Genomic DNA, 16312 nt, shown 5'->3' on the forward strand with positions numbered 1-16312 from the left:
CCAAGTAAGGAGATATACTAATGAGCAAGGTTAGGTTTAGTGCACATCTCTGGGCCTATTAGAAGACACCCAGTGAAGTTAAGAGTCAGCAGCAGTTGATCAGTTTCTTACTCATTAAGTGTGCTTGAATGGTGCATAGTTTCAGACTGATCAATGGCGAATGCCCTAGCATTCTTGTTTGACTAACAAATTTCCCTTACATACACAAACATGACCTCTTGGCCCTCATGATGTTTATACAGCAGGTACCTTTGAACACATTTCATTTACTCAGGATATTTCAAGCTTGAGTATTCCACAACCTGTTAAATTTTCACTGGTATACTACTTAATTGTGGGGGAAAGGAATGCAACAGAGTAAATGAATTGGTTTTATATTTTTTCCTTCAACTTTACTAAGGGAACATTACCAAGAGTCTCACTTTTAAATTACAGGGTTTTAAAGAAATTAATAGATATTTTCTGTAGGATTAAATTTATAGGAAAATAAATTCTTTTTTGATTGACAGAGATGAATACTACTGGACCCACTGAAAAGTTGAAAATACTTGAAAAGCATAAAGCACTATACAGAGAAGGTGGTATTATTCTTATGAATAAACAGTGAGAAGTCTCCTGGACCAGTGAACATACCAGAATGAGATGAATCAACAGAACTTGATCTACTTAGGTTATTAAAGAGCATCAAGGGTAAAATTATGCAACTGTTGGCAAAGTTGTGTACCCTGTTATCACAAACTTTCCAGAGGACTGATGAATTGTCTATCTGAATTCAGTCTAAAAGAATTTTAGACATAGCTGTGGAAACTTACAGACAGTGAGAATCACACTGTACTGGATAAACTAGTTGAGTATGTAATTAAAGGGTAAGACTATTGAAAAATGTATAAACAACCTAATGGGGAAAAAGCAGCATAGCACGTAAAGAAAATTCATATAGAAATTTTATCAGGTCTTTGGAGAAATAACGACTGTTGTGCCAATGGGAAAACTAGTGGATGAAATTTATAAATATGACTTCCCTATATCATTATATGCAAAGACATTTCATATTATTTAATAAGAAATTTTGATGGGGTCGTTATGGATTGGGACTACTTGTTTACAAAAATGAGGATAGGGAGTTGACTTAAAATGAACAAACAGAGTATATGAATCAATAAATATGTCTTTGGAGAAGCATAAACGGCAGGATTTCAGAGAACCCTCTGTGCTGGGAGAAATATACATAAAACTTGTGTAAGTAATCCAGAAGGCATAAATGATGCTGAGTTCTTCCAAGTAGAAAATGACAACAATACCAATGGAGGAAATGAGAGGAAACAACCGCGAGTTTGGGTAAGTAGGCAGAAAGGTAGCAGCTCTCATTCTATTACACTTAATACCATGGGTGTTGACACCCTTTTTGGATGAGGATATCACGCAGAGATGCTGTTGATTTAGGGAGTGCCATGGATGAAAGGAAGGCTCCAAGAAGTGGAAGCCTCAGTGTCCACTCTAAAGTAGGTTCTGAGCGAAGGGTAGAAGTGGTCTACTTAACCTCTGGGTCTAAACAGTGGGATGTTCTGTCATTGCAGAGAAGTCTTCCTGTAGCAGTGGGATGGTCAGAACTAAGAGAGGCTTTCCCATTAAAGAAAAATGTTCTGTAGAAATTTAGCTTAAAATTGTACTTAGGTACCCTAATGTACTCTTAAGGGTTCTTTTAACTCATGGGCAAGCTTTGAAGTCAACCTTGACTTGAGACCTCAAAAGGCTTTTGAAGGATGACATGAGCCTTTGTGCAAGGAAAGGCTTTCTTAAAAAGCTGGGAGTTTACTCTAGTACCTATGTGATAAATCCAGTCAATAATAATCTGCAGTCCAGTTCACAGATGGAAGGGACTAAAATATAGTAGTTCAGAAGGATTTGGGGATCACTAGGCATGAAGGAGAAAAGACTTTGTTCTTGTACGATAGGCCCTCTGTTTTTGCTTTGCTTTTATGTTTGGTAAGATCACAGAGCTGGAATGATGCCTCTGTGTAAAATTCTCAAAGGTTTTCGCTGCTTTAAAGGAAAAAGAATGCATTTTGTAAATAACTTTTGAAGTCAGTTTCCCCAATTCTTACATAGTCTAATGTTTCTTTTCCATTTATACAGTTCCTCTTAAACAGCCAATTATAAAAAGAGTAGGAAAAATGTAATTTTCACATCAGTAAAAAACAAAAAAACTGACAGTTGCCTTTCATATATAAATAGCACATTTACTAAGCATTTGTAATGTACAAGTATTATTTCATTTAATTATTACAGCAAGCTCTTCAGGTACTATTATTGCTTATATTTTAGAGATTGGGAAACTGAATTAAATAATTGTGATATTAAATAACTTATGCAGCACTAGCTGGCTGAGCCAAGAGGTCAAACTCAAGGTCTGTCTGATTCCAAAGTCCATGTTCTTTATACCTATATATATATATATAAACTTACTGTTATCTTTAAAGTTCATATTTGTATTTGACTGTAATTTGTATTAACAAAAGGAAGTTTCATTGAAAGTTTATCATCTTTAATCTTTAATCATTTAATCTCTACTTTTAAAATCTTTTCATTTTGTTCTACATGCAGCTTACCCTGTTGGTAGAACATCCACCACTATAGTTTATAAAAACAAGAATATGTTGCCAAATGTCATGCATGTGCTGGTTCTAATGTTTTCAAACAAATTTGTTTTGTGATGCCCACTCTATTGCATTTTTGAGTAGGTTGTAAATCTTGTTAAAAACCAATAGCAAATATAATTTTGGAATGTTTCAAAAGCAATCTCTCATGTCACTGGAGTCTCAAATGTTTTGTTTCTACTTTCTTCTTTGTATAGTACAAAAAGGATTCTGATAAAAAAATTTATATTTAGATGTAACATTTTTTCCAGTTATGAAAATTAATACATGACGACTTGAATTTAGAATATGTATAAAGGTAAAAAATTTTTTTAAATATCCAAAATTCCATTATCTACAGATAAAAAAGCATTATGAACATTCTAATGTCCTTCCTTTAAATATATCTGAAATCAAAATATTAACTGTGCTTTTTTTGGAGGGTGGTTAAAGAATTTCAAGTAGTTAAAAATTATATATATATGCATTTAAAAAAACATGTATGTTATAAATGCATATATTCACCTAAGGTATTCCTTGAGGTTTTCAAATACATTCTCTAAAGTTATTCCATTTGTGTGTGTGGTAACTGTGAGATGTTATGATTATAAGTAAAAATTTGGCTAATTTGTCAAACTAAGAATTGAAAAAAAATTAATATGATATATATATATATAATAGAAAATTGCAGAGAAGTCTTCTTGTAGCAGTGGAATGGTCAGAACTAAGAGAGGCATGTTTGAATTTTGTATCTTTTTGTTTTTATTTTTGAATTTTATATCTTTCTGAATTATTGCATGTTTGAATTTTATATCTTTCTGTTTATAAAGATAATATGTGATCACTATGTACAAATCAAGTAACACATGTAAGTATTAAAAATAACTAACATTTGTTGAGTGCTTCCTATATGCCACTGTTCTAAGGGTTTTGTTTATATTAACTCATTAAATCCTCACAAGAACTCTATGAAGTAGGGACTGTTATTATTTTCATTTTACAAATGAGAAAACTTAGGTGTCAAGAGGCTAGGTAATTTGGTTGAAGGCTTGGTTTACCAAGGAAACAATCTGGCCAAACTAGTATGATTTTTATTTGTTCAGTGAGTTGTTTTAATGGGAAAACAAAGATGATGAATTAGGGCCTTGCCATGGACATATTATATCTTCATTTAGGGAAAGGAAATGATAATTCCACATGATGCTCCTGTGGGGTGGGGACGCACAACAAGGAGTGGGGTGGGGTGGGGACGCACAAGGAGGACCTGGAGGTGGCTGAGCCCTTTGACTCAGAGGACAGCTTTACGGATCACCCACCACTGCAGACATGTAGCTACTGACAGAGTTGAGACTCAAACCCAGGGAGGATGTCCCCAGAGCCCTCACTTAACCTCTCCCTAAATTGCCTCTATAACATATAAAGAAGAAAGGCATCAAGACAAAAGAGCCAAAAGTCCTCTGATTCCGTGACTTAGGGACAACAATTGCCATCATTTTGATAAAAGTATTTCCAGACCTTTTGGGATGCAAAGCTTAACTGCAGCTGATTTAAGTTTTGGCAGAATGTCAACAAATGTTTTGTATGTGTTTCTTTGAGCACTTAAGAAAGCCTATGTGTAGGATAAATTCCTAGTAGAATTGCTGCGTCAAAATTGAGGCATGTCTTCAAGGGTACACCAATTTACGTAACAGTGTGCGTGGTAGTGTTCATTTTTCCATAGGCCAAACTTGAAAACAATTGCTAATAGCTGATAAACTGAATATAATTTGGGCTGGGGCTGGATATCTCCTGTTTGCCCCTCCACATCAACCCACACACTTCCTTTCCCTGTTTTTTGCCCCAGGAAGACCATCTGTCTGGACTACATCACTGGGCTCCTGTGCCTGTTGGCTCCCTATGTGTCAGGTTTAGGAGGAGCACCAACAGGAGATGGGGAGGGGCGGGTAGGAGACTGAAGCTGAGGTATTTATTTCCTGGGCTTTCTCCTTGTGGGGTCTCTGAGGACTGGCTGTGAACCTTAAGCAAAGGGCACAGCTCCTTTCCATACAATCTCCTCTGTCTCCAGTTTCCAGGCCCTGCTGCCTCCTCTTATCCTTTCAGGCACAGAGGGGAAGTCTGTCCTGCTAAGCCAGATACTCCCCCTTCTCTCTTACAGGTTTCCTCTACCTGCCCCACCTTTGTAAAGAGCAGTATCATTATGAAGCCCTCTTCAAAGTACCTCATTTGAATGCTCTGTTTCTGCTAGTTCTTGTTCCTGGGAGCTCAGCCTAGAGAAATTCCCCAGCCCTCTCAGTGATTCTGTAAGTTATGTATTCTACTTTACTAATCCATTTGTTTTTGTTAGAGCAGATTCTAGCTAACTAGTAAAGAACCCTGACTAATCAAGTAATTTCTACCTAAGGATAACTGAAGTCCAGCAATTCATTCATTCAATAAATATTTATTGAGAGTCCACTATATGCTAGACTTTATCTTGCTACTATATATGAAAGTAGTATTTAGATATTGTCTAATGTACCATAAAGAAAATAAGTGGAGTGTTAGTGGCTATGAATATCCAGATATTTCATAAAGAATGTTCAGGAAGTCTCTCTCAAAAGATGCAATTTGAGCATGCAATTGAATAAGGAGTGTGAAGCTTTTGGGCATATGTGTTCCAGGTGACAAAGGCTCTGTATTCGGAACAATCTTTGCATATTTGAAGAGCAGCAGGAATACAAGAGTGGCTTTAGGCTGTGGCAAATATGTGGTTTGCTTGCCCAATAGCCATTGTCTCGTCTTCCTTGCTGAGACCTCTAGTTTTGCTCAGACACAGTATGCAAACTCAAGGGATGAACCACCATATGCCTAAGCAAATCATGAAAATCCTGTTCCAAACTGTCAGTAATTGATTAAGGGATAGCATGTAACCCAGTGCTAGCCAATGAGACATGAAAGGGAATTTCTGGGGACTCTTGAGAAATTTTTCCTGTTAAGAAACAGGCAAGAGAAAATTCCTATCTCTTTCCCTCCTTTTGCGTTGGATGCTCTTTGTGAGAACATAATGTCTAGAAATGTAATAGTCTTCTACCAACCATGAGACAACAAAACAGGTTTAAAAGACAGCACTTGAAGATGACAAAGGGAAAGGGTGGAAAGAGCTTGGAACCTAATGACACCTTGAACCTTCTAAAGTAACCTTAGGACCACTTACCTGAAGATTCTTGCTAAGAAAATAAGTAAATAAAAACAGTCTTACAGTTTAAGTCACCATTAGGTGGGGTTTCTTGCAGTTGATATACCAACTCACACACTAGCAGTGTGTGTGTGTGTGTGTGTGTGTGTGTGGTATGGAAACCAAGGGAAGGAAGGTGGGCAGGGACCCATCATAGAGCGCCTCTTAAGCCAAAACATAGAGTTCGGATTTTATTTTAAGGGTAAGACATTGTAGTGGATAACCCAGTCAATAACAGGTCTGTAATACAGATCTATCTCTCTAAATATTTATCATGTAGGTGATAAAATATAATTCATTATTAAAATAATAGAATGGATATTGACTAAAGTTATATTTATCATTTCAATTCTTAGATAAATTGCTATAAAAAACAGATTAAAAGAAAGAAAGAGTCCCATGAATAACTCACGAAATATCTTAGCTGAAACTTTCAAATGTTAAGAATCTTATGTCTAACCTCTTATGCTTGGGAGAATCTTTAATACAGTGTCTATGTATTGCTTCCTCCCACTTCAGCCATTCCAGTCTTTACCAATTATTCTCTGCTTCAGGGAGTTTTCAATTGCCATCTTAAACCCCTATCTCTCTTTGAAATAGCTCAAAATTTTTTTCCTCAGCCTTCTTTCTATTTGAAAAGAAGGCTACTCCATTTCATAAGCATGGCTATCCTAAATACCTTGGGTGTTGTTTTTTTCCTAGTTGGCACCAAAAGAATTACAAAAGAAGGTAGCTCATTTGAAACATTTTCCTCCTGATTGTCCTCCTGTTCCCCCATTCAGGAAAAAGATTATTGGTTACCATGGCAACCAGCTTCCACAGCATTCCATTCTAAGTGCACAGGTATAGCACAAGCTTTACTCCACGTTCTTTGCTGTAGCTCTGCAGAACTGTTTATTTTTCTAGCCTACAACTGCTGTTAATAACAATCGACCAACCAATCAACCAATCAAATAAACAACCTGAGGTTAAGATAATTTTTTCAAAGGCACCATATCCTCATATCTTCTGAATATTTTTAAAAATTACATATATAATTGTGCAATGATTTTCTCACAGCACCAACTGAAAACTTTCTGGTATGTTCTTTCGCAAGTTTGGAATTGTATCTGTATCTCTTTAACCATATTTAGAAAACAAAATAATGAATTTACAGTTAAAAATTAGAGCAAGAGCTAGTTGTATAAGATTATTTCCCATGTGCTCTATGTCAACTATCCTGTTTCTGTTCAGAGCATTATTGATAATAATAAAGGATGGTTTTAAACAGGCCAAACACATTTTACTGGCACTCAATATCTGCTATATTGTGGAGGAGAAGGGATGACTTTGGAGAATCCACTGGATAAATTCTTTTTTCCTACAACTCTTTCATTCTTACTGCTAGTCTTAGTCTTTGCTGGTAATTTGGCTTCTTCAAAACTCTGCAGCATAAACTAGGAATCTTGACATATCTATTGTATGCAGAGACAGCTTTTAATCTATCATTTCTTCCTGCGACTTGATTTGAAGCAATGGTATTTTGGTAAGTAAAAAGAGGGAAGTTGAAAGGAAGCTGCTATTGTCTAATGTTAAGCAAATAAAAATAAAATGGGACTTCAACTCTCTTTCCTGCAAAGTTTTTCTATCTCCTAGATGTCTTTTCATTGAATAAGATGTATCTCATGAACATCCCATTCAATGTTGCCACCTCCTATTAAGGGCATGGAAGTAAACTCTGTAACTAAAACAGATGCCTTCGCCCACAGATTCTAAAATCAGAGGGTATTCATAACCTCTCTACAAATTTTCAGAGCATAGTGGGAAACAGGAACTGTTAAAAATTTGAAACCCTACAAAAGTACTTCCTGCCTCTTCCGGTAAAAGAAAATATATTACTTTCTAGGAAGCTTACTACTTTAAAAAACACAGATCAATCAGATTGGAAATTCATGGCTAGGGTTTAGGTTACATAAGCTCAGTTTTAGGATAAAAGATACCTACTTTTAGATGGAAAGCCATAAAATTGTCCTCTGACTCCTCTCAAAAGTGTATTGGAATTGTTTCAAGAAGGGAGAAAACAACTTTTTTTTCTGAGCAGATAGTCCATGATACATAAAATGTTTTACTTTTCCTTTGGGTACATAGACATATTCCCTGATATACTAATCCCACACAAGCTACAAAGGAAAATTGACCAATTATTGGTAGAATTTTCTAGATTAAAGCAGAGGTTGCAGTTAAATAATCACATAAACTGAGTAAATATGTCACAACACAACATTACATTTATACAGAAAAAAGTTGCTCTCAATTTCCAGTTGACAAAAGAGCAGTTGAGAAGACAACATGTAGCTTTGAAAAGTAGAAACGCTAATAAGAGTCAGTATTCTAAAAGCAAGGATGCAGTTGACATGCTGTTTTGGCAGATGGATAAAGATGAAATGGAGTTAGATGGTAAACCAGAGGAAATGATGATGAAATGGTAGAATGAAGTGTTTGAAAATACTAGTGAGGGCTTGATTATCATGGATGGAAAGAGTAGGAAAAGAGAAAAGTGATTTAGTTTCAGATAGGAAATAGTTTGTAGAGAAATTTTAATAGAGTAATAATTTGTATTTTAATTTGCAAGGGCCAAGGGATGACATTATTTGAACAATGACAGCTTTATTGTTTTACTATTTTATACATAAGAAGCTCCATTTATCTGAAATATAAATTAGTACAAGTTTCTATTAACATAATAATATATATTAGACAAATTGGCAAGCAGGGGTTTGCTTTTGATAACCTTTGTTATAACCTTAAAAAAAGCTTTCAATATTTCAAATTAATAAGCAAGGGCATGACTTTATAATGTGAAGATACCCAGAAAGCCTGGTTTAGTTGCAAATGGTCCTAATTTTTTTGGCTGGTGTCCTTTAATCTAGAGCTCCTAGCTTAATCATGAAAATGAAAACGCAGAAAGCTACAAGGCTAATGTTCCTTAATTATGAATCATGTGAAGTTTAACATTAAAAACATTAAAGAAAAGTACACATGGTATAAATTACCTAGAGTTTTAGCTTCTTTTATTTAAAGTAAATGCACTGATACCCACTTACAGCTTTCCTACCAATCACTTTATTAGGTTGGTAATCCTATGTCCTGGATTTTCCAGGTCACTTCAGATTTCAAATATTTTGTGTATTGTCAAATGATGTGTCTAGAGTTCGGTTTGGAATATGTGGTCACTGAATTTATAGACCGACTGAAACAGAAATGGCCTTTGGCATTATGCAGTAATTCTAGTTTTGAGTCATGATTATCAAATTGAATCAAATCAAAGTTCATTATTTGAGCCTACCTAATAATAAGATATCAAAAAAAAGGACATGTTAAAACTTTGTAGTAATTTGCAATTGGAAAATCATGATTATAGACATAAATACATGCATAGCTAGTAAACCTAAAAATAGTTATTCATCTTTGCCACATAGAAAATGAAAACAACATACTTAAAAGAGATATTGTAAGTATATATTATATGGCCCAAACCAAGGAAGACAAAAGTAATCTAAATGTGCCTGTATTAATATTTTTAAAATAATTTTTTTCTCTTTAATTTCCATAGACCGGAACTCATATTCTTGATAAACTAGAAGTGAGAACGTAGTATTTGCTACGTATGATAATTATGGGTGGACTTTTTAAGTTAAGATTGACTCATTATCCTATGCCCATTTGCTGTTCTGCAAATTAAAATATTTATATCATTTGATGGCTCTCCCATTTAATTACTATCCTTTATAAAATTTGTTCATGGCTTCACTCTTTATTCTTTTGTGATTTAGTTAACCACTTGACAAAAAAAAAAAAGTTTTAAAATCTATGTTTAGAATGGCATTTAATAAATCTTTGAGAAAGTAAGGTGATTTTCCCCACGCCTTGTTGGAAATATTATCTACCACTAGTGATCAGGCTCTCCTCCCACATTTCCGTGCTAGCTGGGACTTGAGAAGCCCCGGGATGCTCCTGCAACAGAGGTGGGTGTAGGAGATAGGATATCACCCGCCCGACACTTCGGCACTGTTGCTATGAATGATTCACTTGCATTTGGCACATTTGTTGTAAGGAAATCTCCCGCCGCTTCCTTCTCCGAGCTCCTGTCGGGCTGTCTCCTGTGCTTTGGCCTTTGAGAAGAAGCGAAAGCAGGTGGGCACAGAGGAGCACACCGAGTCCTCCTCCTCCTGCTTCTTCCCTAATTTAGCAGTACTTCCGGCCGCGTGACATCATCCCCCGCACCCCGCTGACGTGAGCGGCGGGTGACGTGTGTGCGGAGAGGAGCGCGCTGACGTTGCTATTTAAAGGTCCTCCTGCGGGGAGGATGGAGACACAGCGCGAGCACCTGGTGTGGGGCGTGGAGGGGGTAGTGGCGGCCGTGAGTGGGGCCAGGAGCCAGCGGAGGAGCAGAGCGCACGGTCCGCCCGCCGCCGGCTATTAGGGGAGAAGGGGGGAAGGGAGGAAGAACAGACTGACGGACCTGCCGGCCGGACTAACTCCCTACGAGGGCCGGCTCAGCCCCTGACTAGCAGCCTCCTCGCCGCCCTCCCAGCTGCCGCTTCTCCCCTCTGCCCGCAGGGCCCCGCCGGGCCGTCGGGACGGGTCAGCGCTCCAGCTCCCAGCGCTCAGTCGCGACTCGGCGGCGGCGGCGGCCGCCTCCCGCCCCTTCCCGCGAGCGGGGGAGGGACCGTTCTCGCACCCCCCGGGTTCTCCCCGCCCCCTCCCCCGCCCCCTGCAGCCCGTTCTGCCGGCGCGCTCGGTTCACACCCGCGGCGCTGACCCGGGGAGCTGCCCGCGGCGAAGTCAGCGGCGGGCTTCAGGCCGCCGGGGCCCGCGCTGCCCTGTCGAGTGGGAGCTGGAGGTCCGCGGAGGCGGGCGGTGATGGAAGTGTGAGGAGGCGGCGGCGGGGCCCAGGGACTGTGAGGCAGCGTGTGGCGGCGGCACGGAGCGTGAACGGCGAGGAGCAGGGGTGGGGGCGCCGGAGCAGCAGCTCTACAGCTTCGAGTCCCCGACGCGCCACTCGCCGGGGCTCGGGTCGGCCCCCGTTGACCTTTCCTGCCCGGTTCTCCGCAGCTAGGGGCAGGGTGCCAGGGCGGGAAGCGTGGGACTTGGCTCTCTGATTCATTCATTCTCCGCGACGGGAGCCTCACACCTGCCGTGCTCCGAAGAGAGGAGGGAAGAGGGGGCAGCCTCGAGTGTGGGGCCGGGCGCGAGCCGGTCTCCATTGTGCTCAGTCGCGGGAGGCGGGAAGGGGCTGAGGGAGGTGGGATCGGGCCCCCTCCTCCTACTCCCTGGCTTGCGCTGCGCCCTCAGCCTTCTGCCAGCCTAGAAATGGTTCCGTTTATCCTCCTCGGGAGAATGAATCGATCCTGCCCAGCCTTCTCTTCCTCCTCCCCACCTCCTCTCTGCTCCGAGTCTTAGGAAGGGAAAAAATTAAAAGACAGATTCCAATGTGGAGTGCTGTGCACGTCGCGACCTGCCGGGTTTGCGTTTTGAGATTTTTCTATATAGCTTTTTCTAATGTGAGCGCAGGGAAGCAGTGGCATTACTGCTTTTAGGATTTTAATTTTCTTGTAGGGATCTGTAAAGTGCACGTCGCATTAGGTTGCACGCTTCACTCCCAGGGACCTGGTGTGGTGGATAAATTTGAACCCGCAGCCTTAGCACCAAAAGGCCGAGTTGCCTGGCTCTCCCTGAGTATCGAGGAGGACATGAGCGAAACGACCACTGAACTCGTTTTTCACAGGACTCGGTGAAGCTGGATTCTGCGTTTTCCGCCACGTAGATTCATTTTGTGGAATAGAGTTGACCTCTGTCACCTCCGCGCAGCATTTTAACTCTAATAAGCAAATGTCACCTCTGTTTGAACGTTTTGATATTTACAAGAGAGAAATCATTTTACCTAAGGGAACTAATTGAAGTGTCAGCATCACTCAAATACCTCCAGTAAAGGATCTCGGGGGGTGAAAAAGCAACTGCGAAATAGCAGACGGTGAAATTCCTGTGGAAGTTATTCCGTAGCAGAAGAGCAGAAACTTCAGAGCAAGTTTTCGCTGGGCAAAATGGGGTAAGAATTTTTGTGCTTAACACAGTTTTAAATTTGTTCATGTATGTGTAATTGAATCGTGGTGGTGATTACGTTGTACGTTTTCAAAGAAATCTGCCATCTTGCTAAGCTGATCATACTTTAAAAATGTAGGTGTTTTAACCTTTTAACAAGTTATTTTTGTCGACTGACACCGGCAGTCATAATTAAGGAACATATGTATATCATTTGTAACCAGAATGTGGTTTTATTAGTAATATTCGAGAAGATAATATAGTCTGCACTTTATTGTTCAAACTGCCGCATTAGTTTGTAATCAAAATCGTGTTGTCTTAGGTTTTGCTACCAGTATCTTTCAAAGAGAAGTACTGCATTCTCTCAGTACTTTGAGAATAATCAGTTGCACAAAGGAGTAATTGTAAAGTAATAAGGGGTTAGATTACAGTCCTTGAAAACGATCCAGTGTAAAATTCTTGCCCTCACTGTGCCCTCTGTTTTGCCCTTGAATAGCCAAAGCTAAAATGTATAGGATTGATTTATTGGGACATTAAAACGAAAATCCTGAAGTCTTGCCGATGTCTCCACAGTGCTGGTGCATTTGGTAGATAAAGCTCGAATAGGAAAAAGCTTTTAGTTGAAGGAATCTGTTGTTTTTTTTTGCTTTTAAGTTCACGTCTTCATTTTGTTAACAACGTCAGATCTACGTCTTTTTTCAGATCCAAAGTCAACGAAGAGTGCCTGTTTTCCAGCCTTTTATTCTTCACACAGTACTTAGATAAAATGATAAAATGTTAGTGACTTTTCCTGATCGAAGCCATTGGTGGGGTAATGATCTAGTCAATGCTAGATCGTCAATGCTTTTTGTCAAAGAGAAACTTCCAGAATTTTCTCTTTGTATTGAACTAACACATCTAAAGTGTAGTTAAGGGACAGGGATTGAAAGGTTAGACTCTGGAATTCATTGTGACAGTGTAGGGGTGTGCACACTCAACTTTATTTCAAGAAACTTTCTGAGGAAATTTCTTAGATAATACTACCTCTTTTGTTGGAGCTAGAATTTGAAGATTATTAATTTGAACAAGTTTGAAAATGCAGAACATATGTTGTAGGAGTCCTTCCTCAGGAATTAATGAGGAGAATGAAAATTGTTTTTAAAATTTAAATGGCAAGTGATGAGTGTATGTATAACTTGCATGATTTGGGGTACTACTAAGCAATTAAAATACCTCATTCTGTTTCTGTGCTCCTCTTAGTAGCTTGATGATCTGAGGCAAATTAACTTCTATGGACTCTATTTTCTTATCTGTAGAAGGAAAGACTTAGATAAGTTAAAAAATTTTTCTAGTCTGTCAAAGTGAGTTATCTTCTTTTTAGTTAATGATTGTTAGTTGACTAATGATTACTAGTACATCTTTCAGGTGGAGATATTGTTTTCTCTCAGCAATTTTCTTAGCAGGTAAGCTGGAAAATAATAGCATTTGAGAAATGTTTTGAATGAATTGCACTAATTTTAGTAAGGGAAAATACTGAAAATGCTACCACTCAAAGCCTTTGAAATGGCTTCTCCTGAGACTCTGCAGCTCTTCTGTTTAAAACCTGTCAGAGACAAAAAAAAAAAAAAAAGAAGTGGTAGTTTTTCATGTTGAAGGGTGTACTCTAGACTATGTAGTGGTAGTATCATGGAAGAAAATCAGTTTCCAACCTTTAAGCTACATGAATGCCCATCCCTTTACCAAGGGAAGTTTGGGATGAACTTAATATCAAGTGTACTGGTATTTAAAATATTAAAATGAGCCCCCCTCAGCACACGTTTTAGATACTTGAGTGTAATTACAGTTGTTCATAAACTAGTTTATTTGCCCATTTCCTAATAAAGTCTTAAAGATGGACTGGAAAGGAAAAGGAGTATTTATGGCATTATTTTTCTGAAAGTTTATATTTGGAGCTATATAAGTTTTAAATTTTGGGCTATAATCTTTCTCATTGATAGTGTCTTGTTTCATCTGAGTTGTGACTAGAGGATAGACAGGTAGAAGTAGAAAAGATGGCATTTGTGGAAGTTTCCATTCTTGGTATGTGTTCATGTCTAGTAAATGTTTCCAGAGTAAGCATTGCCTCCCTACCTTTTTGAAACAAAAGGAACAGAGCTTTACATGGTCTTTAAAGTTTTACTCAGGCAATCCTAAATTACCTTACTCTGACAAGTATCTAAAACTTAATATTGTGGGTGAAGACTTTTACATTATGAATATATTTTTGACTAATGTCAGGTTATAATAACTTCGCATTAATTATGGATATAATTACAAGGCTAGGGGCAAAGATTAAGCCAAAGGAATTAGTTTTAAAGAAAGTAGTTATAGTTTAGGCAGAAATCTATGGCTCCTGTAATAGTTTCTGAACTATGGGGGATACAGAAGAGAACAGCTGAAACTGACAGTTGGCAGAGTCTGTCAAAGTATCTTGGATGCTGCCTGAACTGTTTTTAATTGCGCTGAAGACAGTTGTTGGTTTGTGAAATAGGTGTATCAGTCCCCCTGCAAAGTATAGGGCATTCACATATGTGAGCTAAAGTCTATGAAAAGCTTAAAAGCATCCCAGTGAGGAGCCCCTGTTAGGTACACTCCCCATTTCTCCAAGTAGTCTCCCATGAGAGCAGTGAATCAATAGCTATTTCAGAACTATTAGAGTAGGGAACAGAAATCAAGTAACCTTAATGAGTTATTTTATGCTACCTTTGTTTTGCTTAACTCACATTGGCAACTTAGTGCCGTCTGCAAGGAATAGCCACCCCTAATTCCCAGTTAAAAGTTATTTATAAAATGTGATTCTCTCTGCTAATTAGGTCTGATAATGCTGTTTTTGATTTATCTCACCTTCCTGTGGGTACCTCTGGAAACCCTCTTCTCTGTCTTTCCCTGGGTAACTGCAGAAATGTTGATCTAGCACTACAAAATGAATGGCCTTTGTTGCAAAGGCAACCACCCAATCTTTCTAACCAACATCAGAGAAGTTAGATACAGATCCTTAATTTATTTATTTTACCAATTTTGAGCTCCAATTATGTGGCATGTACAGCAGATCAGTGCTGCTGACAGAGACTAGTAAAATGTGCTCCTTCCCTTAGGGAGTTTATAGTTTAGAAGTTCGAAAGACAAGCCTAAAATTAAAAAGTACAATGAAATGTCTAAGGGGCTATAATATAGAGCATCATAGGAGGTAAAATGTGTGTGTGTGTGTGTGTGTGTGTGTATGTGTGTGTGAAGCATTAGCTGTTGAGCAAAGGATAAAGCTGTGGTGGAGGTAAAAGGTATTGAAAAGTCAAAGATGATTGTAAGTAGGTCTTGTGGACAAATGAGGGGGCATTGAAGACGGAGGGAACAGTGTGATTGACAGCACTAAGACAAGGAACTGCAAACAAGTTTGGCATGATGGACTTGGCTATGTGCAGTGTAGTAAGGTACCGGCCTAGAGCCTGACACACTAAAGGGCCTTGTAGACCAAACAAAAACTGGTGTATTTCAAGCTTATTTTGACAATGACTCTTTATAATATCACACATATTTAAGTGATAAAATGTCACAAAATAATCCTTTTGTGTGATGCACTCTGGTATTTTCTATTCTATTCTGTTTTTAACAAAGTATGAGGGTTAGGACCCAATAAATTGTTTTAACAACCCAGTGGTGGCAACTGGTAATTTGAAGAACAGTTTTTGGCTATGGTTAACAAGGAAGGGTCAAGGAAGTAGGGTGAGAAAACAGTTTTGAAAGTCATTTAAAATTTGGTTTTGTATGTTGTGTCTTGTGGAAATGTCAAGCTAGAGCGATGAAGTTTGGCTATTAGGGGAAGTAGATAGCTGGGCAGGCCCTAAAAAATTCCTGAGTGTGGGAGGGGAGGGATGGTAATGAGTTGTTTGTGGTTGTCTGCATGACACTTTTCATGATTAGGGCATTTCATGTGCAGAGGGGTATAAATGTAGGAAATGGCCTGGTTTGTCCCTGGAGGAGCCACTCACTCAGGTGGGTCATTACTCAGGTAAATTTGGAAGTTTGAAAAGGACTTTCTAGCTGGCATACAAATTGCTTAGAAAGTAAGAGTGAGAACACTTAAAATTCTCCCAAGCACATAATTAAAGGGTACATGGAGTTGCTGGTCATCCTTGTAAGTCGAAAAATTATTTCATTTGTGACTACCATAGAATTGTAATATTTAACCTATCAACATATATTAGGAGGAAATCAACTAAAAAGTAAGAGTGGTAGTGTTAGCATATTTTGAGAGTATATTTTTTCCCCTAGTTTTATTGAAATATAATTGATTTTTAACTATTAGTTTAAGGTTATCAGTGTAATGATTTGACACATGTATATATTGTGAAATAATTACACTAAG

General features: G+C 38.6%; 1 protein-coding gene across 1 annotated transcript in view; it reads left to right on the forward strand.

Annotated features, from left to right (window-relative positions):
• The first annotated feature begins 11107 nt into the window (after window positions 1-11107).
• HOMER1 (homer scaffold protein 1) overlaps window positions 11108-16312 on the forward strand; it is a 129350-nt gene continuing 124145 nt past the window's right edge. Inside the window, exon 1 of the mRNA XM_037000042.2 lies at window positions 11108-11938. Coding sequence (XP_036855937.1) covers window positions 11934-11938 — 5 coding nt within the window. The 5' untranslated portion in view covers window positions 11108-11933. The remainder of the gene's footprint in view (window positions 11939-16312) is intronic.

Source organism: Manis javanica, chromosome 1 (assembly GCF_040802235.1).
Source record: "Manis javanica isolate MJ-LG chromosome 1, MJ_LKY, whole genome shotgun sequence".
Taxonomy (NCBI): Eukaryota; Metazoa; Chordata; class Mammalia; order Pholidota; family Manidae; genus Manis; species Manis javanica.